The 24,097-nt window shown below is 61.7% G+C and overlaps 9 protein-coding genes across 9 annotated transcripts; 3 read left to right on the plus strand and 6 right to left on the minus strand.

The window, feature by feature from the left end:
• Positions 1-463: 463 nt before the first annotated feature.
• On the minus strand, positions 464-2,241 carry A1Q1_04351 (uncharacterized protein; the record flags this gene model as incomplete). Its single annotated transcript, XM_014322717.1, has 3 exons — positions 464-1,576; positions 1,871-2,091; positions 2,199-2,241. 3 exons carry the CDS (start codon positions 2,239-2,241, stop codon positions 464-466), a joined length of 1,377 nt encoding a protein of 458 aa, XP_014178192.1.
• A 922-nt stretch (positions 2,242-3,163) lies between these two features.
• On the plus strand, positions 3,164-5,507 carry A1Q1_04352 (uncharacterized protein; the record flags this gene model as incomplete). Its single annotated transcript, XM_014322718.1, has 4 exons — positions 3,164-3,391; positions 3,447-3,569; positions 3,703-3,804; positions 3,858-5,507. 4 exons carry the CDS (start codon positions 3,164-3,166, stop codon positions 5,505-5,507), a joined length of 2,103 nt encoding a protein of 700 aa, XP_014178193.1.
• A 335-nt stretch (positions 5,508-5,842) lies between these two features.
• Positions 5,843-9,414, minus strand: A1Q1_04353 (uncharacterized protein; the record flags this gene model as incomplete). Its single annotated transcript, XM_014322719.1, has 9 exons — positions 5,843-7,033; positions 7,100-7,390; positions 7,451-7,575; positions 7,626-8,011; positions 8,055-8,119; positions 8,165-8,251; positions 8,305-8,458; positions 8,539-8,762; positions 8,980-9,414. 9 exons carry the CDS (start codon positions 9,412-9,414, stop codon positions 5,843-5,845), a joined length of 2,958 nt encoding a protein of 985 aa, XP_014178194.1.
• Positions 9,415-9,976: 562 nt separating this feature from the next.
• On the minus strand, positions 9,977-11,019 carry A1Q1_04354 (uncharacterized protein; the record flags this gene model as incomplete). Its single annotated transcript, XM_014322720.1, has 3 exons — positions 9,977-10,600; positions 10,639-10,840; positions 10,901-11,019. The coding sequence occupies 3 exons, from the start codon at positions 11,017-11,019 to the stop codon at positions 9,977-9,979; spliced, it is 945 nt and encodes a 314-aa protein (XP_014178195.1).
• Positions 11,020-12,447: 1,428 nt separating this feature from the next.
• A1Q1_04355 (uncharacterized protein) lies at positions 12,448-13,647 on the plus strand (the record flags this gene model as incomplete). The annotated part of the gene is made up of 3 exons (XM_014322721.1): positions 12,448-12,544; positions 12,778-12,906; positions 12,998-13,647. The coding sequence occupies 3 exons, from the start codon at positions 12,448-12,450 to the stop codon at positions 13,645-13,647; spliced, it is 876 nt and encodes a 291-aa protein (XP_014178196.1).
• A 225-nt stretch (positions 13,648-13,872) lies between these two features.
• A1Q1_04356 (enzyme activator) lies at positions 13,873-16,251 on the minus strand (the record flags this gene model as incomplete). The annotated part of the gene is made up of 4 exons (XM_014322722.1): positions 13,873-13,979; positions 14,029-14,100; positions 14,147-15,958; positions 16,116-16,251. 4 exons carry the CDS (start codon positions 16,249-16,251, stop codon positions 13,873-13,875), a joined length of 2,127 nt encoding a protein of 708 aa, XP_014178197.1.
• A 1,375-nt stretch (positions 16,252-17,626) lies between these two features.
• A1Q1_04357 (anthranilate synthase) lies at positions 17,627-19,232 on the plus strand (the record flags this gene model as incomplete). Its single annotated transcript, XM_014322723.1, has 3 exons — positions 17,627-17,638; positions 17,683-18,715; positions 18,754-19,232. 3 exons carry the CDS (start codon positions 17,627-17,629, stop codon positions 19,230-19,232), a joined length of 1,524 nt encoding a protein of 507 aa, XP_014178198.1.
• A 213-nt stretch (positions 19,233-19,445) lies between these two features.
• A1Q1_04358 (endoplasmic reticulum protein) lies at positions 19,446-20,858 on the minus strand (the record flags this gene model as incomplete). The annotated part of the gene is made up of 4 exons (XM_014322724.1): positions 19,446-20,269; positions 20,362-20,469; positions 20,564-20,639; positions 20,703-20,858. The coding sequence occupies 4 exons, from the start codon at positions 20,856-20,858 to the stop codon at positions 19,446-19,448; spliced, it is 1,164 nt and encodes a 387-aa protein (XP_014178199.1).
• Positions 20,859-21,887: 1,029 nt separating this feature from the next.
• On the minus strand, positions 21,888-24,046 carry A1Q1_04359 (MFS alpha-glucoside transporter; the record flags this gene model as incomplete). Its single annotated transcript, XM_014322725.1, has 2 exons — positions 21,888-23,383; positions 23,746-24,046. 2 exons carry the CDS (start codon positions 24,044-24,046, stop codon positions 21,888-21,890), a joined length of 1,797 nt encoding a protein of 598 aa, XP_014178200.1.
• Positions 24,047-24,097: the final 51 nt, after the last annotated feature.

Here is a 24,097-nt window from a genome sequence, read left to right on the forward strand (position 1 = left end):
GGCTCGCGCTCTTCGACCCAACAGCAGGGCAGCAAGGCCTGGACGACCTGTCCTGGATGTTCTCGCTGGGCGCGGTGGGCGTGAATGCCGCGGGTCCTGGTCCCACCGCCCCACCTGCTGCGGCGCCAGTCGTTGGGATCGGAGGAGGAGGGGGAGGAGGGATGGGCTTCCCCGTCAATGGCGCGGGGCCGGTGAGCGCTCCCGGCCCGCCTGGTCCGCCAACGACAGAGTTCTGGAAACAGGTCATGTAGGGCATGCCTGTTTACATGGGGGGATGATGTGAATTGGACACTTGATATACACTTTTACACGCATAGCAAGATGCAATGCAAGAGACACAAAACTGTTGTATAAACTCTGTATTAAAGGATGCATCTACTCTCTGCAACTGCCCCTCTGAGTGGTGCGAAGTCTCGGCCTGCGCTGCAGTCTCAGCCTCGGCCTCAGCCTACGGCTTCGGCGGCTAGAACTCCTTCCACCCCTGCTCGACGCCGCCCCCGCCGAGCCCCATAGTGACCAGCCCGAGCCCAAACACAGAGACATGCGTGGCAACCGCCATGCCCAAACCGCGATAAAGCTGCCCGACACCAGCGAGCAGACCCCCCTCATCCTGCTCCTGCATGATGCGCTTCCTTGGCCGCGCCGTCTCCTCCGTCACAACACGGTAGATACACTCCACGATGCCGACATAGGGCGTATCCCGGGTCGCGACGACGCTCTTGATCGTGCGGCCGTTGCCGCGGGGCTGGATCTGGAGCCTCTTCCTCACCGTCTCGAGGGGGAGGAGGACGAGGAGCGAGCCGAGATTGAGACCCAGGTCGAGCGCGGAGTACGCGATGGGCGAGAGGTCAGGCGAGACTCGCATGTATCGCTCGATGATCAGGGGGATCGCGGCCGTCAGCGCCGGGCGCAGCGTGACCTCGAGCAGGGCGGGGAGGAGGACGTTCGCGGCCGTCCACAGACCCAGCAGGCCCCCTTCGTCCCGGATCGCGTCGCGTACCAGCGCAATGGAGCTTTTGGTGCTCGGGTGCGAGCCCGGCTGCACTATGAGCCTGGTGCGGATCAGCTCGATCGGACTCAGGATCAGGCCCGTGATCGCCGACGAGGCGACGGACAGCGCAAACGGGAGACCCGGGTTGGGCAGCGCCGTGAGCGGGAAGTCGAGCGAGAGCGGGGGCGCGCCCGGGATCCAGCACAGGAGCGCGTGGATGTACGGCTGCAGCACTGTTGTGAGGCACCCGTGGGCTGTGGTTAGCAGCGTGCCCTTCCACAGGCCGGGCAGGCCCTCGGACGGCGTCGCCCGGATCCGCCGGATCATGCCCCACACGCCGTTACTCCGCGACACGTCGGGGTCGTCCTTCAGCTGCCAGGAGGGGTGGGCGTCACGGAGATAGCCGTCTTTGGAGTGCGAGGTTGGGGGAGGAGGGGGGATGAAAGTAGACGAAGGCGCCTCGAGCCGGTCGCTGAAGTACAGGTCCGCATCGTCCGGATGCGACACCGACTCGTCCTCGACGGGCGGAGGGACATCGGGCGGGTCCTCGAGCGAACGATACTTCCGACGAGGGCGGTATTCGACCTGGAGTCAGCTGGATACGTTCGGAGCAACTGGAGCTATCGCCGCTTGGCAGCTGCCGTGCCTCGGCCGCCGCACACAAAGCGTCTCGGCCGGCGTCGGCGTGGCGAATGCTCTACTCGCGCTGAAGCCGCACGTCACGTCGAGACGTCCGCCGTGACTATCGCGGCGTCACAAATGCAGACAGTGGACGCGTCACGTCCCCGTCGCGCGTACAGCGTGCCGGAGATCGGATCGGGAAAGCCCGGCGATCGGTCACCGAACCGGCCCCACTGCTAAGCGAGAGCTGGGACTCACCTGGAGTAGCGTCTTTCCGACCTCGAACGGCATGCCGAGGGCAGCGACGAAGAACTGCGCACCGATGAGCTGCACGCCGCCCGGCAGACCCAAGTCCTCGTCGTCCGCGTCGTCGGGGCCAAAGGGCGACGGGGCGGGGAGGTGCGGCGGCGGCTGCGGCGCCGACGTGTTGGGCGGCTGCACCGTTGGCGGGAGGAAGACCCATTCTTCCGGCGGCGGGGCTGCTGTCAGCGTTGCCTACATGATAGTGACGGGCGCGTGAGATGGCAGATATGGTGGTCTTGTGGGGTGTGGCGCTAGGGTTGTGGGGACGTCGTTCGACACGCACTGTACAGGCCTCGGACGGAGGCGGGGCGCCCCGCGGAACTCATGGCGATGGCGACGGGCGGGGGACTATCGGCGAGCTAAAGCGGAGGGGCGAAGACAAGAGCTAGTCGAGAGAAAGAGATAAGGGTGTGGAGTTGTGTTATGCGCGATAAAGAAAAGACAAAGTTGTGGAAATGTGGACCGAGGGAGAGATGACGCTGCCGACCCGGGGCCAGCGGCCAACGGCCTGAGTGAGGAGGCGTGTTGTTTTTGCCGCCGCGCGTCGGGGGTGAGGGGCAGAGGAGTGTGTGTCCAATGAGAGCCCGGATTTGCTTCCACCGGTGGACCGTCCGACCATCCACCACTGAGTGCACACCGTACGGTACTGTAGGCGCAGGCTCAGGCTCAGGCTCTCTCGTTCCTGCGTAGTCTCTGGCTTGCAGCTAGTCGATGCCGGCCGGTCCACAAGTCGTTTCTGATATCTGACCTCATCACTCCCCCGACATCGCACCCCCGTCGCCTACACACACCCACACCCACACACAACCACCCCCGCCACCGGCTCCGCATCACACACACACCGAGGGCCGCACGCCGCACGAAAACTCAGCCACGGGTTTCATCAAGCCGACAGCTTTTTCGACACATCCACCCACCACCTCCACCCGCTCCGCTTCTGAGAGGAAGAACCAACGACGCTTCCGAGCCGATAGCGATGCCGCGCCGCGACCTCGTGCGCATCGTCCTCGTCGGCGACGGTGGGTAACCCTCCCTCAAGGCGTACACTGACAGTGCAGACGGTGTCGGCAAGAGTTCCATCATCACAAGTCTCATCAAAGAGTCGTTTGTCACCAATGTGCGTACCATCGCTTTAGGTTTGCGAGTCTCCAATGCCGGATCGCCCAACATCGCGCCGCCGATCGTTGTTGGACGCTTCGGACCAGACGGATCTGGCTCCTGTCCGCTGAGACTACAACTGCACACGGCATGCATGGCGACGGACGTGCTGCCGCGCGGCTCGCACTCCTCCCTAGCTCCCTGGCCAGGTTAGGCTGCCGCCCGGACCTCCTTCGTCCACCCTTGCGTGGTCTCGCCTTCCTCCGCACAACGCTGGCCAGCACTGACGATCCCAGGTCCAGCCCATCGTCCCCGAGGTCACGATTCCGCCGGAAGTCACCCCGGAGAATGTCACAACAAGCATTGTCGACACGAGCTGTGAGTGGAGGTCCGTCAACTGTCGCTAATAACAGCCGAACCGCGGTCACGGCAGCACCTGCTGAGCCAGCTTGGGCGCGCGCATGTCATTTGCCTCGTGTACTCGATCTCGGACCCGTCAAGCTTCGACCGCGTCGCCGAGTACTGGCTCCCATTGTTCAGAAAAGAGGGCATCAATGTGGGTCCACTCTGATTTGCCCATCGGAAAGATGCGCGCAGCATGGCTCGAGGCTTTTCGTGGCTAGCGCCATCGGGCCGCGGCGCGCGTACCGCGGGCAGCAGCAAGGGTAGTAACATTGACGGCAACACAGGTCCCCGTCATCCTCGTCGGGAACAAGATTGACCTCCGCGGTGGCGAGGTCACGAATCAGGCGCTCGAGGAGGAGGTCGCGCCAATCATGCGAGAGTTCAAGGTAAGCAAACAAAACCGACCAGGCGGCGTTCGTTTGTTGACACCACCCCACAGGAGGTCGAGACTGTTGTCGAATGCAGTGCGCGCCTACCACTCAACGTATCCGAGGTGTTCTACTTTGCGCAAAAGGCGGTGCTCCACCCGACGGCGCCGCTGTATGACTCGCGGGAGCACATTCTGAAGCCCAAGTGCCTGGAGGCGCTGAAGCGCATCTTCAAGATTTCCGACGTCGACAAGGACGGCCTGCTGAACGCTGCCGAGCTGAACCAGTTCCAGCAAAAGTGCTTCTCGACGCCACTACAGACGCAGGAGCTGGAGGGAATCCTGAATTTGGTGCGGTCATATGACCCGGCCTCGGTCCAGCCGTTACCGAACACACCGATGGCGCAGATGAATGAGAGCGGAGTGCTCGGATGGTCGCAGACGGCACAGGACGGGTGGCCACAGATCTCGACGCCGCAGGGCCAGCTGTCTCCGTCGGCTGAGGGTCTCACGGAACTTGGATTCCTGTATCTGCACACCATTTTCATCCAGCAGGGACGGATGGAGACGACGTGGACGGTCCTGCGGCAATTCGGGTACGGCGAGTCGCTCGACCTGAGGGAGGACTTCCTGTCGCCGCGGTTCGACGTGCCGTACGACTGCAGCGTGGAGCTGAGCCCGCTCGGCAATCAGTTCCTGACGGATATCTTTGAGGCGTACGACAAGGACAATGACGGCGCTCTGTCCCAGTCCGAGCTCGACGACCTCTTCTCGACCTCGCCTGGGAACCCGTGGCTGTCGCAGGGCTTCCCGCATACGACGATCACAGACGACCTCGGCCGCGTCACGCTGCAGGGGTGGCTCGCGCAGTGGTCCATGATGACGCTGCTGGACCCGAAGCTGACGCTCAACTACATGGCTTACCTTGGATTCTCGTCCTCGCCGGCGTCGGACATGCCGCTCGTCGCGAGCGTGAAGGTGACGCGGCCGCGCAAGGCGGACCGGCGCGCGAAGAAGGTCACGCGCAACGTGTTCCTGTGCTACGTCCTGGGCGCGACGGGGTCGGGCAAGACCTCTTTGCTGCGGTCATTCGTGCACAAGCCGATCAGCGGGGACGACCGCTCCTACGAGCCGACGACCAAGGTGCTTTCGGTGGTGAACTCGGTCGAGATCGACGGGCAGGAGAAGTACCTGGTGCTGCAAGAGTTTGGCTCAAAATACGAATCCGAGATGCTCATCAACAAGAAGAAGCTCGAGCTCGCCGACATTCTGCTCTACATCCACGACTCGAGCGACACGAATTCCTTCTCGTACATCTCAAACTTGCGGCAGCAGTACAACCTCGACCACATCCCGAGTCTCTTCATCGCGACCAAGAGCGACCTCGACCTCGCCCAGCAAAGGCACGAGGTCCAGCCAGACGTGTACTGCCGCCGCCTTGGATTGCCCGCCCCTCTGGCCGTGAGCGCCGTCTCGGGCCCGCTGCCCAACCTCTGGGTCGCGATCACGCGAGTGGGCCTCAACCCGACATCGTACATCCCGCGCGGACCACGGAGCGACTCGCCCGCAAAGCGCGTCGCCGTGTACACCCTCACCGCATCCAGTATCATGGCCATGGCAGCCGTCTGGATGCGATACCAGGGGTACACGTTTCGCGGCGTCTGGGGCTGGGTCGTGAGGAACACTGGCATGCTGCTGGGATGGACTGCGAGAGAGAAGTGAGGATGCCGCTAGGCATCCGAACGGCGTCCGAATGGTATCTGCGCAGCATTGGAGAATGCTGTCCCTTCTGCTGGCCGCCCACACCCAAAAGCATCCATGGGATTCAGGAGAGATCCACCAACCAACACCATTAATGAAAACGACCCCCAAGCACAAACCAACCCCATCACTACTACTTTCTTCAGATTCCATGCACTGCATACCATTTCACATCCACATCAACTCTATACTCGTCTCTACGCCGGGTCATTACTGATTACTACTGATGTGCTACAATTGGGCAGGGGTGATGGCGAACTAGAGCCTCGCGCCTCGATCGGCGGGGGCGGGGCTGCTCACAGGCCATCCATCCCCGACATATCCCTCAACCGCCCATCGACCAGCGGACTGACAATAGCAAGGTCATTGTCCAACTGGTCAATCTCCAGTTTACACTTGTCGTCGCAGGGCATGCCCACGTTTCCTTCCCCTCTCATTCCTGTGAGGCCACCTGCGGCAGCAGCGCCGGCAGCCCCGGGACCACCAGCAGTGAGACCAGGCGTCGGCGCAGGCGTAGGCGTGCGCGCGGGCGTAGGGGCGGTCGAGACACCCGCCTGAATCCTGCGCATGAGGTCGCCCTTGAACCGGTCCACGTCCGACATGTGCTCGTGCTTCGCGAGGTAGATTGCCTCCTTGATAAAGTCCCAGTCGTGCTGCACGACGTGGTGCCGGAGGAAGTCCCAGCTGCTCTCTTGGACTTGCACCTGTTCTCCCTCGACGACTACTTGCTCCCCATTGTTACCCTGGGTTCCCCGGGTTCCCTGGGATTGAGTAGCGGCTGGCGCCGCGGGCGGGTCAAAGACATTCTCCGTCCCGCCGGGCATATGACCCGGCTGCTCGGGCGTGAAGGATGGGTCGAGCAAAGCGTCTTTCGTGGGCAGCTCGACCTCCTGCACCTGCACCAGACTCGAGGCGGGCTCCGGCTCCCCGAGTTGCACATTGTAGTCGCCCCCCGGCATGTGGCCCCTCTGCTCGACCGCGACGTCGACGACGCCCCTATCCCTAACGGCGCGGGTGTTCATCTCTGTGGCCGGTTTGCGCTCCCTGCCTGCCAGACTGGCACGGGGGGATGCGACGGGCGAGCGCGCGGCCCGCTCCCGGTGCTTCTTAAGCACGAGCGGGGTCTTGGTGCCGAAGTACGCGCCGTTGGCGGGACTCACGCCGTCGGGCCCCACGGCGTCTGTCAGGTCGCAGGCTGCCGCGTGGCCCTTTGCTGGGGTTGAGGGGGCACCCGGGATGGAGACGGCGGGCGTGCCCTGCGCGCCCTGTGTGTTCTGGCCGTGGGCGGCGGCGGCCGCCGCGGGCGCATCCGCGGCAGCCTGCTCGGCAACCTCGGCGTCCTCGACGAGCTGCTTCTTGCGCATAATGTACGCGGATCCCAGCAGGAAGGACCGGATGATGTTGCTGATGCTCGTGCCCGTTTCGTGGTCGACGAGGAACTTGCGTCCCGTCAGCGCCTCGAAGCCGTCGAACCCGTCTGCCATGTACTGCCGCGTGATCTGGGGTCAGCTGGAACATCGACTGTCAGTCTAGCTGAGCGGTCTAGTACTTACCACTCGGTAGATTCGCCCGCCCTTCTCGTTCTTGACCTCGTCGCCGAGACGCAGCCGGGCGCGCCGGACTTCGAGCCGGGTTCCGTCCGCCGTGTCTACGAATTCGACGGGGTCCTCCATGTCCTCCCCGCTTGAGGGGAGGGTGAGGTGGATGCTCTTGACACGGTGCATCGGGGGTGCTTGCGAGTCCCACTCGACCGCCAGGCCAGAGACGATGGGGAAGCGTCCCTCCTGCGCCGGCCAGCGGGAGAGACCGCTCTCGATTGTCTGCCAAATGCCTTCGCCGTCGATCTGATGTCAGCTGAACGCCCGAATACAGAGAAGCTTTCGTGCATAGCAGAAGCCACTCACCTCCAGACACACCACCGCATCGTCGAAGGGGAAGATCTCGAGAATGTCTCCAAGCCCAATCTTGCCGGGGCCGTACTGACTGTCTCCTCGCAGCGTGCCTCCGCAGATAATGCATGCGTCGGCGCCTGTCGTGTCAGCTCCGCAAAACAGCCCCTCAGCTTCTCCCTCAACATACCCGACGAAATGGTCAGCTTCGAGTCATGATCCGGATTCTTCGTAACGACAATCTTCTTATCGACCAGACTCTCGTCGTACGCGTGCAGCAGCACATCGGCCGTCCAGTTGCCCAGCGAGGACTCGCGCGTTCGCACGACCTCACTGCGCGCGTCGAACGGCGTGATGCTGAAGCACACGGGCTGGGAGAGCGTCTTGGTCACGCTGCTTAGGAGTTTGTTCATGAGCTTATCGACTGCGGGGTTGGTTGGGGAAGAGGGGACGACGTAGTGATGCTTCCCCGTGAGGGTGTCGATGACACGCCGCCGGATCGCCGTGTCGTCTGGCGGGGAGAGGTTCAGCGTCGCACTTGACAGGTCACGGAAGTCGGTGCCGGACTTGATGATCCTGATTGTCAGCTAGTCAACGCCGACCAGTAGCTCACATGCACCCGTCGTCGCCTTCCGTGCCCGGCTTGTCGCGCAGGCCAACAAAGCCGTCCCATGAAGCGGCTCCCTTGCCAATCTGTCGTTAGCTCTCTCCGTGCATCAGTAAGCTCACGTAGTAGATATGGTCATGGCCACCAATGATGAGGTCGACGCCGTGCGTGTTCCGGATCTCGTCAGGACGGTTCACAGCACCGAGCTCCTTGGCGAGTTTGATATCCTGAAGTCAGCTAGAATACGCGGCTTTCAGCTCACGTTGGGCACGCGGCTGTGCGTGAGCGCAATGATGATGTCGACGCGGTACGGTCCGTTCGGGTCGCGCAGGAGCTCGCTGAGTTCGAGTCCAACCTCCTTCATGGGACGGTAGCGGAAGTGGCTCGGCCAAGAGGGAATCGTCGCGATCCAGTCTCTGGGGTTGTCAGCGAGCGGCGAGCGAAGCGAGCCTAGCAGAGCCAGCCTCGATAACTTTTAGAGCCGGGACCAACTCACTCCTCGACGAGTCCCACCAGGCCGACCTTGACTCCGCACCGCTCCTCAACGACGAAGCGGTGGAGGGGCGCCGGAGTCCGTCCGGTGCGGTCATCAATGACATTGGACAGCAGCCAGGGAAACTTGGTAGCGCCGACCAGCTTGGTCATGTGCGGGTATCCAAAGTCAAAGTCGTGGTTACCAACGCATGCTGCGTCGATCTTGATCGCGTTCAAGACGGGGACCTGGGTGCGGGTTAGTCACTGTTCGATCGGGGATGCCACCTCCACATAACACGTCGGACAGTGCGCCCTCCACACTCCCGGTTACGTGTCTGGCACACAATGGAATGTCATCAGGCCAGTTTCAGTAGTGTGGAAAGACGTCAAGTGCAATGAAGGCGACAGGGTGGAGCGGCCCACGGCTCTCGGCTCGCCCCGCTCGCCACCTGGAGGTACTCACCATATGACTGCCTCTCGTGACGCTACTCTCGACTGAAGGGGAGAACACATCGCCTGCAAAGAGAAACAGGCCGTCCCGTCCATCATCGTCCGAGCCCCCCTCCGCGAGCCCCGGTTTGCGCAGCGGCCACTGCGCCCTCAGGTCGTACACGAGCTGGGCAAACTGGCCGACCTTGATCTCCGCATCGGGGGGAAAGGCGTTGGGCGGGTCGGGACAGCCGGGCTGAGGAACGTAGCGCTGCTGGACGCGGTAGACGTCGTTGAAGGCTAGGATTGGCACTGAGGTTGCCATTGTGGATAAGCGGGAGAGGAGGAGAGAAGGAGAGAATGAGGAGAGGACGCCGGACGCCAGTCGAGGCATTCCAGAAGGCGCCTGCAGGGTATGCGGTGGTGTTGACAGGGTCTGCAGTGACGTCTGCTCTGGATTGCCGATCATCACGTGTGGACCGTACTCGATAGCCGGGTTGAGTGACCGCCGCCCATTCACATCGACTCAATTGTTCAGCATAAAGCCAACTCGGTATCTTTCGAGAAGCTCAGAGCCAAAGCATGTCTGCTCGCAACGGGCTGGTGCAATACTCCAGACATATATATCCATGTAGTATAGACAAGAAGGTGACCAAAAGCATAGCCAAAACCGAAGCGAACGAAACCGAAACATGTATATATATCTTATCTTGACAACCGTAGAAGTGTGATTATTATAGCTGTGTGTAGTGTGTCTAATAACTTCTCTCGACGCATCACTCCTCGCGCAGGTAGTACAGCGAGCTATCCGCTTCCTCAAGCACGCTTGGCGTGAAGAAACTCCCCGCGTCGTTCTCCTTCCCCCTCCCGCGGCGCGACATGAGGCTGCCCGTACCCAGGGTCCGCCTCGATCTGATACTCGCCGCGTCACCCGTCACGCGCGACATGACGCTCGCCGCATCGCTGTCCCGCTGCTCCCGGTCGCGTTGCCACCAGGGCGCCGCTGGGATCTCGGGCGGCGCCGAGGGACTCTACCCCAGGGCCTCGGTCCAGGCAAAGTTGGGCGAGTAGCGGACGTTCGGGCCGCCGCCGAGCGAGTTGGTCAGCGCCTCTAGCTCGTCGTCGAGCACCTTGCGGGCAATCTGGTCGCCGTAGCTGACAAGGGAGACGTAGTGTTTCTGAGAGTTAGCGCAATCCGGGCGGAGGTAACTCACCTTCAGCCGCGAGTCAACCTTGATGAGTAGGTCAATGATCGTCGACGTCATCTTTTGTCCCTCGCCGACGAGGCAGTAGCCAGGCGGCATCTCGCCTAAGATGGCCGAGTCGGTGGCAAGGTCCGTCGCCGGTGCCGAGCCGTCGGCAGGCCCCATCATGAGCAACGTGCCGTTGTGAAGCAGCGTCGGCGCAAGCTCGGCCCTGCTCGTTCCAGCTCTAGTGGGCGGCAGGACCATGGCGAGGAGCTTCTTGTACACGTCGCGCATGATTGAGCACGTCGAGGCGTGCACCTGGAAGTAGTCGGGCGTGAACGGCATGACGGCTAACACCAAGAAGGACTCGGACGTCGCATCGACAGGCGCAATCGTGACCTCGGCAGTCGCCGTGTCGCGCGCGGCTGTCGGTTTCGGCTTGGCACGCTGAGGACGGAAGAAGTTGCGCTGTGGCGTCAGCACAATAGAGGATGGCGGGTACTCACCACAACGTTCTTGCTACCGCCTTTCTCTGACCATGCCTCCCACTCGTCAAGTAACCTGTTAATGGCACGCAGGAAGTCGCTGAGACCCGAAATGTCAAAAATGGCCGCGAGCGAGAGACCAAGAGCATACTCCTGGCGCGCAAGAGTGTCGAGCTGCTTGGCGCCGAGTGCCGACTCGACCGTGGACCGCGCAACGTGGATGCTGTTCAGCCAGGGAACGTCTCTGTCTCGTCAGCTAGATCATCACATCTTTCTAGCTTACCCATTGTACCACTGCATCAAGTATGACCACGCAATGAGGCGATCGCGGACGAGGGCGTAGACATCCTCGACTCGACGGACGGCGCGGGGTCCGTTGGACCGCTCGCGGATGGGACCCATGCTGGACGACGACTGGGAGATGCTGCGTCCCGACGAGGGGCCGATGGATCCGAGTCCTAAGCCGACAGTGGACCCTCCTCCGACGCCAGACACCGATCCCGCTCTAGAGGACTCGGCGTATAAGGTGGATGTCTCGTGGCTGTCGTCGCTGGATGTCGTGGACGCGGCGTAGCTCCCTGGCGGATTGTAGCTTGACGGCGGGTAACCTGGTTTCCCGGGCTTGCTGAGGGCGGACAACAGTGACTGCTGTTAGTAAGACTGGAAGCTGATGGAGGATGGAGAGGATGCAAGGCCAGCGATGCCCGGTAGCGTGAGGTGAGGTGGCCAAGAGACCCAAAGCCGCGAACCCAAGGGACGCGAGCGCGGGATACGCGCAGGGAAGGAAGGGACGTGACGGGCCTGAATGGGGGGAAGGTTGGGCGTTATCTTAGTGGATGTCCGCGGCGCGCGGGCTGTTGCATTCAGTTGTGCAACGCATTGCACGTCTGTCATGCTCCGTCCATTGTCCATGTTGACAGGACGTTGTGGAAGGATTTGGTACTGAGCGTGGCTTGCGGCTTCTCTCACGGATGTGTTGGAATGTCTCGGAGGAAGAGGGATCGTTACTACTCACATTTGACTGCTGCTGCTGTCAGCGAGACTCTTTACATGCACAAGAGAACGGAAAAAGAGAAAAAAAGGATTACACACCAATGGGAGACCCACCTTACGCTTCATGTTGGCTTTTGACATTGCGCCCATGATGCGGAGGGGGGGGGAGGGTAGGAAAAGCGGAGTGGGAGGTGGTGTCGCTGCGCGAAAAGGATGCGGTTCGGGGTGCGTGGTCGACCTTGTTGTTGAGCAGTCGGTACCGATCGATGCAGAGAGCGAGCGAGCGAGCGAGTGGGACAGGAACGGAGAGAGCCAAGCTGAGCCAAGCTGGGCCAAGCAAAGAATCGATGAGCTTGTGGGTGGATAAGGATGAGTGTGAGTTGGGTTTCGCTGGGACGAATCTTCGTCCCGTTACGCGAAGCGGGACGTCTTCTCTGGTGCACGTCGCCGTTGTGCCGTTGTGCCGTTGAGCGTGCGCCGCCAGTGGGCGTAGCGTGCGCCGCTAGCGCTAGAGCCCCCGAGCGTTCCAGGTCAGGCTTCCCTATGGCGCCTATGGCCTTTGGGCCGATCGGGAAGGGGCCAAAATGGACAGCTCAGGAACCGCCCCTTTCGTTATCACGTGATATATCCCACGTGGAAACAATGAAGGCACGACTCCGTCCAGACGTCATGAGACTTCTGTAGGAGCACTCCGCATATGCCCGGCTGCCGGGGCTCGGCGTCTGTTACGTCTGTGTCTGGTGTGCCGGGGTTGCGGATCAGCCTCACCTGTCCTCCGTGAAATAGCCACAGAGACAACTCTCGACTTCCGTTCTCATCACTTACTCACGGCTTACCATGCGTCCCGCTGTCCGATACTTTGCGCGCGCCCCCCGGCTCCTCCTCGCTGGAACTGCGATTGGCGCGGGCATCGGCGCCGGCGTCTACTGTCTTGGTGAGTTGCGAGTTGGGTGGCACAGGCACAACAGACCGAGGTGTGGACGCGCCTGTCGTGTGGACTGGTGCTGAACTGAGGCTTGGCTGGGGCGGTAATGCTCGAGGCAGAGCGGTAGCTACGGTCTTTCTCGTACTCGTCGCTGGCCAAACGTTCCAGCCCTCCTTCTCTGGGGAAGAGAGTCTGTACGGAGGAAGACAGTTACGCTGACGGGTATACTTGCTGACCAACAGACGCCGAGCGCCGCGCCCAACTCCGCGAGCTCCGCGAGAGCGCCCATCTCCTCCGCACGTCGATGTTCCCCCCTCTGAGGCTGGACACGGAGCCGCCCGTCGTGATCGCCGAGTCGAAGGCGGTGAGAAGTAAGTTTCGCACTGCCAACTGTCCCCCCGTCCCCCCGTCCCATCTTCCCACCGGCCCAAGCTTCCTCCTTCATTGCGAGCTAACGACCAGTCGACCCCTCGACGCTGACGCCCCACCCGGTGGTGCTGTACCCCGCCTCGTCCCCCGAACTCACCCTGGTGGGCATGGGCGTGCGCACCGTCTCCTTCCTCAAGATGAAAGTCTACTCTGCCGGCTTTTATGTGGACGACATTTCCCTGCGCAAGCTCTCGCGCAGTCCGGACGCATCAGTCGACGAGCTCGTCGACCGTCTCCTCACCGCGCCCGCTGGTATTGCAGTGCGCATCGTGCCCGTGCGCAACACCGATTTCGGCCACCTCCGGGACGGCTTCACACGCACCCTGCTTGCGCGCCAGAAGGAGGCGCGGCGCGCAGGTCTCCTCACCCCCGCTGAAGACGAGCAGGTCTCAGAGGCTATCACAGAGTTCAAGGGCTGTTTCCCCTCCGGCTCGGTTCCCAAGGGCAAAGAGCTCCTCCTGGTCAGGTCCCCGGATGGGAGGATCTTTGTCGAGTACGAAGGCCGCGTACTGGGTGGCACGAAGGAACCTTGGGTCGGACGGAATATGATCGCGAGCTACTTCTCCAAGAACCCCATCTCGGAGAAACTCCTCGAGGACGTTGCGAAGGGCCTCGAGTGCCATGGCAACGTTAAGAACGTCGTGCTTGACCATGAGAAGAAGAGGAAGGAGGCGGGACAGTAGCATCAACAAGTCATGCAAATCATTACTCGCCACTAAACGCTGACCGCCACTTGCCATTTCTATTCTGCGCCCCGCACGCTTCGCGTGCTCCGCTTGCTACCGTGCACGCGTGCATTTGTACATGTAGGGAACAGAATTATAACGAGTATTCCTATCTGTGCGTCGTCTATGGCCGCCACTTGCTCCTCATCCTCCTCTACCCTCGGCTTCGCCTCGGTGGGCTAATCACATAATGGAGCACTCGCTCTCGGCGTCCTTGCGCGTCGGACGCGCGCCCTTGCGGTTGACGTTCTGCGAGAGCTCGGCGAGTCGCTGCATCGCGCGCTTGTTGCCTTGGCCTGGGGGTCAGCTATTTTCCGTCAAGCATGTAGCTCTACTCACTCGCAGCACGCTGGTACCACCGCTTCGCGAGCTCGATGTCCTGCTTGACTCCGATGCCCATTTCAGTGTAGTCTGCATGTCAGCTTGTACGAGGACAGTCGAGCATGCGTTTACTCACATCCCACGGCGTACTCGGCCTTGGCGAGGTTCTTGTTCGCGGCCTTGCGGCCCCAGAGATACGCCTCCGTGTCGCTCTGCTTGAGCACGCCCTCGCTGCCGGTCAGGTACCAGCCGGACAGCGCGAGCTCGGCCTCCGAGTCGCCCTTCTCCGCCGCGCGCGTGTACCACGCAATGCTCCGACGCGGGTCTATCGGGAAGCCGAGGTTGCCAAACTCGTGGCACGAGCCCATCTTGAACTGCGCGGGGGCGTAGCCGAGCTGTGCTGCCTGGGTCAGGTACTCGCGGGCAAGGTTGGGGTCGAAGGGAATCACGCCGTTGGTGCCATTGTTGGGTCGCTCGTGGAGGAGCGCGAGCTCGTGGAGCGCGTGCGGGTTGTCCTCGTCCGCCTGCGCGGCCGCGCGCCGCAGCCACACATGTGCCTCGCGCGGGTTGCGCGGGTGGCCCATGATCCCGTTCAGCAAGATCAGGGCTAACTTGTACATTGCCGCCGTGTCGCCAAGCGCCGCCGCCTTCCTGTAGAAGAGCATTGCGCGCTGGGGGTCCCGCTTCGTGCCGGCGCCGAGCTCACAGCACACCGCCGCACGATACGTCGCTGCCGGGTGGTTCAGCTTTGACGCCATCAGGTACAGATAATACGCCTTCTCGTGGTCCACCTGCAGACCCAGGTGTCCCGTTCCGTACAGGTTCGCGAGGAAGAACTGCGCGTCCGCGTACGGCTCCTTGCCCTCTGCAAGCTTCTTGATGTTGCGCAGACTCTCGGCTAGCAGCGAGTCCCGATACTTGCGTCCAGCACGAGCATCGCGCGCTCCCATCTCGTCGCCGATTTTCTTGGCTGCTTCTATCAGGTACTTGGCGAAAGCGAACTGAGCCTCAGGATCCGGGTCCACCTTCATACGATTTCGGTAGTCGTCAACAAACTCGCGCGTGTACGGAGGCTTGCTGACGTCGATACCGCCCCGGCGGCGGGTGGACGACGCCCCGACACTCTCGCTGATCGGTGCGATCGACGGCATCGAGCTGACGGAAGACAGCGAAACCGTCGATCGTGTCGTGTTCGTGCGGGCCAGATTCGTCATGCTCGCTTGTCGCGGAGGAGGCTGGTGGACAGCGCCTGGCGGAGCACCCTGCGGCATGCCCGGCTGGCTCGGGTAGACGGGGTTTTGCTGCGGCGGAGGCGGCATCCCCAGGAAGTCGTTGGCAGCCGAGTAGTAGGGATTGTCCGCGGGAGGGGGCCTGGCTGGCGTCATTGGCGTGAATCCCGAAAGTCCCATCCTCGACGATCCAGAGCTCATGCTCCCGTAAGGGTTTCGTTGCGGAGCCGAGTATGAGCTCATTCCAGAGTCGAGCGAGTACACGCTCGCCGCAGCATTCGAGTTGTACGAGGAACCAGTCGTGGATCGTGCTCGCGGAGGCAGAGGTGACGGACCGCCGTATGGTGAAGGGAAGGCGGCCGGAGGGGCCGTGTTCTGGCGCTGGACCCCGGGGACCGGTGACGCATTCGTCAGGCGGAGGTTGTTAAACTCTGCGTCGAGATCCTGGCTCGCGTCCGAGGTGGGGCGCCTGGATCCGCCTTGCATGTTTTCCCCCGAGCCAGACATTCTGCTCATGGTGCGCGGAGGCACCTCGTCGTACGCGAGCTGAGACGGATAGTCGACGGGGGCGTAGGGGGGCTGCTCGTTCAGTTGGTGGCCGTGCTGGCCGTGACTGGGGTCAAAGCTGGGCATCGAGTTGAGGGCTCCATCAGAAATGGCCGCGTCATACGACGGGGGGCCGGTGGAGAAGTCGAGTTCCGGCAGGTTGAGCGGTTCGGCTGGGGGTCGGCGTCAGCAAAGAAGAGAGGGATGAGGTGAGGTGAGGGAAGCGTGTTGTTGCTCGAGTGTGTGTGTGTGTATGTGTCGAGAGTGAAGAGTGAGTTGTTGAGACGAGTGCCAAGCCGTTGCCTAGGAACGGATGGAACGGATACGTACCAAAGTCGCCTTGGACGGAGTGCATGGATGGAGCTTGCTGTGAGTGGTGGTGGGACGTCGGTCGGTATCCGCCTGGCGGGGCATCGGCCAAGTAAGAATCGCTAGTTCTCCTGTGAGGCTGTGGATCGAGGGACATAATGACACTAAAAGCCGTCCTAACGAGAATGCGCGGTCAGGTCGGGTTCAACTTTCAGGATCGACTGCTGCAAGGTGACGGCGCAGGAGGTTTGGGCGTACGGGCGTGCGGGGATCGAAGGAGAAAGAACCACGGAACAAAGGCTGCGGTGTGGTGCAGGTGCAGGTGCAGCAAGCAGGCAGGCAGGCAGGCAGGCAGGCAGGCAGGCAGGCAGGCTTGAGACGCGAGACGGGGCGGAACAGAGGTCAGATGGTCCTGTCGGGTCGAAGCCAAAGGGAAAGTGATTAAGGCGAGGGAGTGGGCAAACGTAACGAGGGGAAAGAGTGTCGTATGTCGGAATCGGAATCGTTGCTCGTTGCGGGTGCGTGCAAGTCGGGAGAGTGATGCAGATGAGAGTGAATGCTGGAAGAAGGTGTTGTATGCAATTGGGGGGGGGTATGGGATGCAAGATGGAAATGGACGGGAAGCAATGTGGGTGTGGATGTTCTTTTCTTTGGGCGGACCTGCACGTTCGTGTGGTCGAGCAGTTGAGTTTGCTGGGTTGAGCGCCCGCGGCGAGAGTGTGGGACAGACTAGTCGAGCTGTGACGGAGAGAGATGAGGATCAGGATGGGATTGGAAGTCCCCGGTTCAGGCTTTGACAAGTCCTGGTTGCGTGGTGCGGAGCCAGGTGCAACCACCTGCGCTGCAGCTCTGCAGCTCGTCCTCTGCGAGGTCCGTCGCGATCCGTCGAGGAATCAGAGGAAGATCCCCAGGCGGCCAGGCGACAGGGGAAGACCAAGGCGAGGCACAGGGGGAACAAGGGAACATCAGAGACAGGGCCACCCAGTTCCTTTCGCGCGGGCAGACGACGACGACAGTTTGCACTGCCATAACGCATCATGCACACAAACACATCGCAGGGACACACCTGAGCAGACTGCCGAAATGCGTGACTGCATCATGCATCGAGGCGTCTTCGCGATAGACTGCGCACTGCGCACTACCCTTGTATCTTGCCGATACGATTCTGTGAGGCGTCGAACTAGGGACCCCCCTTCCACATCGGCAGACGCCCCAGTGTGCACTCAGCCCAACGCACCAGAGGCAAGGGGGTCATAGTGTCAGGGTCCGACCCACCACTGCAACGACGCACCATAGGACGCGTCACGTGATCAACCTGCAGCTCCTAAGACACCGCTGGGTACGCCCGACCACGTGGTGGGAAAGTGTCTTCCTCCGTCGTCGACCTCCGCCTAATACCTCCGCTCGAAGATCCCGGTTGAGTCGATAACGACACTGACTGGCCCAGATTGTCCACTCACCTGGAATTTCCATCCCCGCTAGTGTCTTCCTCGTCTTCCTCAATTCTCTCTAACACCTAATCGGCAAACCTCATGGCCGGCATTGTGAGTTTCAGTGGAGGTAAGGAACTGACATCCAGACTCTCAAGCCCTCCCTCGAGGAGGTGACCAACCTCGTCCGAAACGGAACCTCGGCGCCGACGACGCTTGCGCCGAAGGGAGCCGGTGGCTTCCCGTCCAACTTTGGCATTGCGTCTTCCTCGGCCGAGGTGCCGGTGCAGAAGCCGAACCTCGTTCCGGTCTACATCGACATCCCGGGAGAGCTGCTGACGCCCGTCGCTGCGTACCTCAAGGTCGCGAACGGGTCAAAGGAGTCCTTCCTCCTCGAGTCCATCACGGGTGGCGAGAACCTGGCGCGGTATTCTTTCGTCGGCGCGAACCCCATCAAGAGCGTGCGAACAGGACCTGGATTCGACGCCGAGGGCGACCCGCTCAACATTCTCGAGTCTGTCCTCGAGCCGTACCGCTATGGAAGGATCGAGGAGGTGCCCACATTTACGGGAGGAGCCGTCGGCTTCATCACGTACGATGCTATCCAGCACTTTGAGCCCGTCACGAAGCCGGCGACGCCGCACCGCGACCCCCTCCCCGGTCTTCCCGAGGCATTCTTCATGATCGCCGAGACGATCGTCATCTTCGACCACATCTTCCAGTCCATCAAGATTGTGTCCCACGTCTACCTCCCCGATGGCACGCCCGAGTCGGAGCTTCCGCGGCTGTACGAGGAGGCTCGCGAGCGCATCGCCGAGGTCAAGGCGCGCCTCGAGTCGCCCGAGGTCCCGCTCCCGCCGCAGGGCCCGATCGAGCTCGGCAACGAGCCCGTCAGCAACGTCGGCAAGTCGGGATACGAGGCGTTCGTGACCAAGCTCAAGGAGCACATTGTCAAGGGTGACATTATCCAGGCTGTCCCGAGCCAGAGGCAGAAGCGCAAGACGGCGCTCCACCCATTCAACGTGTACAGGCATCTACGACGCGTGAACCCGTCGCCGTACATGTTCTACGTCGACAGTGGGGATGTCCAGCTCGTCGGTGCGTCGCCCGAGACGCTGTGCAAGGTCGAGAACCGCAAGGTGTACAACCACGCGATTGCTGGAACCGTGAAGCGCGGCAAGACCCCGGCCGGTAAGTCAACTGAATCGCATCGTAAACTGACAATACAGAGGACGCCAAGCTCGGCGCCGAGCTCCTCGCGTCGGAGAAGGACCGGGCTGAGCACATCATGCTGGTCGACCTGGCGCGCAACGACGTGAACCGCGTCTGCGCCCCAGAGACGGTCCAGGTGGACGACCTGATGCGCCTCGAAAAGTTCTCGCACGTGATCCACATCACGTCGCAGATCTCGGGCCAGCTGCGTCCCGACCAGTCGCGCTTTGACGCCTTCCGCTCCATCTTCCCCGCGGGCACGGTCTCGGGCGCGCCAAAGGTGAAGGCGATCCAGCTCGTTGGCGGGCTCGAGCAGGAGAAGCGCGGCGTATACGCCGGTGCCGTGGGACGGTTCGACTTTGACCGCGACAACCTCGACACGTGCATTGCCATTCGCACCATGACGTTTATGGGCGGAAACGTCTATCTCCAGGCTGGTGGCGGTATCGTCTTTGACTCGGTTGAGGAGGACGAGGTGAGCTTGATCGACCGATGAGAGCTGACAAGCAGTGGATCGAGACGGAGAACAAGCTCAAGTCGAACGTGTCCACGATCGCGGCGGCCGAGAGTGAGTCGAAAGCTGGCTAATTGGTGGTGGCAGAGCTGACAGAAACAGAGTACTACTACGACCTGCAGCAGGCGGCGAAGCAGTAGACAGAGTTAATGTATGACAAAAAAAAATGCATCTAGAACACCTATACCTATTAGCCTAAAACGCCTGCTGCGGCAGTCCCCACCGCCTAAGCTGTTCGCACGCCGAGTTCGTCTCTGCTCTCAGTTTGCGAATCTTGTCATAATCCGCGCCGAGCCCAAAGACGCCCGCCTCGGCGCGGATCTTGCGGTTTTTGAGCGCGTTAAAGTTCTGGCACTCAGCCTGCAAGCGCCGGATATGGTTCTCCTCGACGCCGCGCTCGAACGCGCGCATCTTGCTACTGAAGAGGCCGCTGTTCTTCTCCCCGCGCTTATGTTCGGGGACGGAGTTGTAGATGTCCGATGCCTCGAATTCGGCCCGGTTGACGTGATACGGCACGGAGCGCTGCCAGGTATGGCGGGGCGTGTCGAACTGCGAGCTGGGGCTGAAGGAGTAGCTGGGGTCGGGCTGGTAGGGTCCTGCGAACAAAGACGGGATGACCGAGAAGAGAATGAAGAGGATCAAAAGACCAATAGGCAGCAGCGCGAGGAGGGGGGACTGCTCTTCCCCATGCTGGGCGCGCGCGTACGCGTTTCCAGGCCGGCGGCGATGATATGTCGGCCCGCCCCCGCCAAAGGTGTACACCCGCGCGCCACCGAAGGGGGATCCACCCATCCCGCCCCCCATGCCCCCGCCGAAGAACATGTTGAACAGGTCGTCCGGGTCGATACCGCCGTCCTGGAACGCAAACTGGGCTCCCTGCGGGAAGCCCCGCGCCATGCCTCCCATCCCTCCTCCGCCGCCGCCGCCGCCGCCGCGCTGTGTCGGGTCGATGGACGGATTCGTGTCGTACACCGCGCGCAGGTTCTTGTCGCTCAGCACTTGGAAGGCCTTGGAGACCACTGCGGGTTAGCTGCGGGCTGAGACCGGTAGCTGGTTTGCGGAGGAGGAAAGCTAAGCCTCGCTACGCGCGGCTACGCTTCGCTCGACTCACTCTTGAACGCCTCGTCGGCCCCGGGGGCGCCGTTCTTGTCCGGGTGCAGCTGCAGCGCGAGCTTCTTGTACGCGCGCTTCACGTCGTTCTCCGAGCACGTCTTCTCCACTGTTGTGTCAGCTGATCAAGCCATCGAAGTAGCTTCCTGCCTCCCGCATTAGTCTGGGTGAGACCGCCGGCGGCGACCTCTTGGACAACTCACCAGCTAGAATCGAGTAGTACGCCGTGTGTCCGCACCGCTTGACGCGCGTGACGACCTCCATCTGCTTGGCAGTGTACTGTCTCTTTTCCTCCTTCTTCTCCTCCTTCTTCTCCGTATGTCTGTGCCGGGCGCTTGTGACGTGCTCCTCGACGCCTGACGCCTTGGCCGTACTTCCTCCCGCATTCGGGCTCGCGGAGCTCTTCTCGCTCTCAGGCGGGCCGTTAGAGGACGAGTACGACGACATCTCTTCCTCGATGATCTGCACCATCTTCTCGCCCTCGGGCGTGCTGTACATCGTGACCGACTTGCGGGCGAACTTCAGCGCCGAAGTGTAGTTTTGCGAGTTGCGGTGCCGCTGCGCGATGCCGAGGCAGCGCAGCGCCTCCTCCTTGTTCACCTCCATGCTTGCTCTTTGGTCGGAAGGGGGGAAAACGAGCGTAGAGAGGGTGGGACGGGGTTGGGTCGCCGTGTGGGCTGGTTGTTTTCGTGCGTGGAGGGTGATGGAAGGATTGGGCGTTAGGGAACGGCGAACGCGGCGAATGCGGCGACGGTGGTTGCAGTGACTCAAGTCAAAGACGAGGAAGAGTGATTAGGTGGGAAGAAGAAAGACGGGTGAGACAAGGGCGAAAGTCGTGTGATGCGTTGCAAACCAGGAAGTAAGGTTTCGTCGACGATCGGGCTCGATCACTCGCTTATCGGTGCGTGCGCGGCGACACGTCGGCGTCGGCGTGTCGGGGCCCGGTGCTATTCGTGGAACGATGCGAGGGAGGTGGTTTTGCACTGGAAGGTCGGAGTCGGTGGAGTCGTGAAGTTGACAGAGTTGACAAGAGAAACAGACGGACGGAGCGACGACGTATCGAAGTGTCGGTGTGGTCGGTCGGCGAGTGACGTTTGTCAGAGACTGTCCTGCTTCCTAACTGCGCTTAACGTCGCCATCGACCGAGCTTCGACAACAGTCACTGCACGCGCTCAGCAACGGACGGGATTTTTCCGGCACGTGGCACCACCGAGCTCACGAGTGCCGGCTGTGTCGTCTCGGTGTGGGACCGGTCACGTGAATGCCGTCCGCGATGTTGTGCACCATCTACTGGTGCTGATGCATGTCGCTCTCGCTAACAGCTGTATACTGACACGACAGGATAGCAGCTAGGACGGGGTCTCAGAGTACACAAAATACATTCGCACTGGGCATTATGCAGATCCCAGAGGAAACTGCTGACTAATAAAACTGATATTCCAGATGAGGATCCTCATTACACTCTCGTTCTTCCCTCGGGAGCCATCGACCATTCTGAGCTAAGCCTTCGGTCTGACAGCCGCAGACCTACGCCGACTCGGCCGACATGACCGTAGCCGTCGTGGCGCCCTTCTCGTTGATGCGCTCGACGTGCTGCGCCTCAGCCTTCTCATGCAGCTCGACCTCGAAGGGGTCGACCTTTGTCGAGGCAAACTTGCGCGCCGAGACGCCGCGCTCGAACAAGATGTCGATCTCAGCAAACGAGCGTCCGGCGGGCTCGGGGATGCGGAAGTAGCAGTAGATGATGCAGAGGAAGCAGGAGCCGCCCCAGAAGAAACCGGCGAAATTTCCCCAGTCCCACTTGTCCGTGTTGAGCATGTAGGGCGTGAGGACGCTGCACACGATGCCGACGACAATGTAGAGGTTGCGGCCGAGCACGACCGTCTTGATCTGCAGGCGGCGGGTGGAGAGCTCGGCGACGAGCGAGTACGCCACCGTGCCTACTGTGAGCTGGTAGAAGGCCGCCCAGATGATCATCATGGATCCCGTCGCCATCGCTCCCTGGTTCCTGTGCGCCTCGGGGACGAGGCCGAGGAAGCCCATGACGAACAGTGTGACGCACAGACCGCACAGGCCGTACAGGAACAGGTTGCGGCGCCCGATGCCCCAAGCCATGAGGGCCCACGCGCCGAAAACGCCCACACAGTTGATGGCGTACTGGCCCATGGCAAAGTCGTACGCCTTGTCGCCGGGCACGCCAGCCTTGGTGAGGAAGTACGACGAGTAGCCCGAGAACGAGTTTCCGGCCAGGTTCTGGATCGCCCACACCATGCACACGATCTCGGTGCGGCGGCGGTCGACACCCTTGAAGCAGTCGAGGTAGGACGCACCCGAGGTGATCTCGCGCTCGAGCTCGGTCGTGTGGCGCATCATGTCGATCGTCTCGTCGGCGTCAAAGTCGGTCTCGCGGTTCAGGCTGGTCAGGCGGAGGAGGTTCTTCTTCGCCTCGGCGTAACGGCCGCGGCGGACGAGCCACCAGGGAGACTCGGGGGCAAGAGCGACACCAATCAGGAGAGGGACGGGCCACATCCACTGCAGAGCGTAGGGGAGCTTCCAGGCGAGGTTGTCGTCGGGGCCGCGGTAGAGCTGAGACTTGATGACACCGATACCGATGACCTGGCCGAGACCCCAGCAGAAGTTGACGTAGCAGGTGAGGTATCCGCGGAGCGCGACAGGGCAGACCTCGGATGCGTACGTGATGCACAGCGTCTGGAAGATACCCCAGGGGATACCGCACAGCACCTCGGCGACCTGGAGCTGCGGGAGCGAGGTCGCGGTCCAGAACATGGCAATGAGCGCCGTGAGCGCAGCCAGCGACGCCATGACCGTGTAGCGGTAGCCGAAACGCTCAGAGACGAATCCGTTGATGAAGAGACCAATGATCTCACCGCAGTTGGCACCGTTCGACAGACCCGCCTGCCATGGCGCAGGCACCTCGTACTCGCCCTTGCGGTTCAGGACACCGAACGTCTTGTTGAATGCGGGGAAAGCGTAGAAGTTCGACAGGAGACACACGTCGTAGCCTGACAGTCAGCATCGGTATGCATGTGCGGGATGGCGGAGAGGAGGGTGGCCGCGTACAGCCGCCACCAGCCGACACAGCCGGGTCAGGTGGCTCGCGGCATGCAAAGCGTGCCGTGCCAAGCTTTGGCACAGACAAGGGCCCGCATGGAGCCAAGAGCGTATTTCCGGACCATCGCCAAGCTGCGATCCGTCCAACCTCTGTGCCCACTTGCAAAAGCTCAACTGACGGTGCCAGTCGAGTCGGGGTACGTAGTACAGCCCACAGACTGTCGGGCGTTTCCCCGGACCCCGTGATAGCACGTCTGTGCGGGCACCACCTTGTTCACCCCACCTATCCCCCCCCTCGGAGCTCAGAACTCACCCTCCATTACGATACACGTCGAGATGAGCATACTCCAGGCGACGGCCTTGGGGTATAGCTTGATGCCCTGCAAAAGACTCATCTGGTGCTCCTTCTCCGTCGCAATCTTGGCGTTGCGGGTCATCTCGTCGCTGGGGCCGAGCGAGGGCGACTTGGTCGAGAACGCCTGGCCCTCCTCATTCGGCGCGTGCGTGCCGGGCAGCTCGGCGGGGACACCGGCCTGCGCGACCTCCTCGGAGCGCACGCCGTCGAGCTCGCGCAGTGCCGCCTTGTCGTTCCCGTTGAGAGCGGGGGCGGTCATGTCGCTGAGTCTGGATCGGTGGGTATTATACAACTAGTAGTGGTAGAGTGA

The sequence above is a fragment of the Trichosporon asahii genome (assembly GCF_000293215.1).
Source record: "Trichosporon asahii var. asahii CBS 2479 unplaced genomic scaffold scaffold00070, whole genome shotgun sequence".
Classification (NCBI taxonomy): domain Eukaryota; kingdom Fungi; phylum Basidiomycota; class Tremellomycetes; order Trichosporonales; family Trichosporonaceae; genus Trichosporon; species Trichosporon asahii.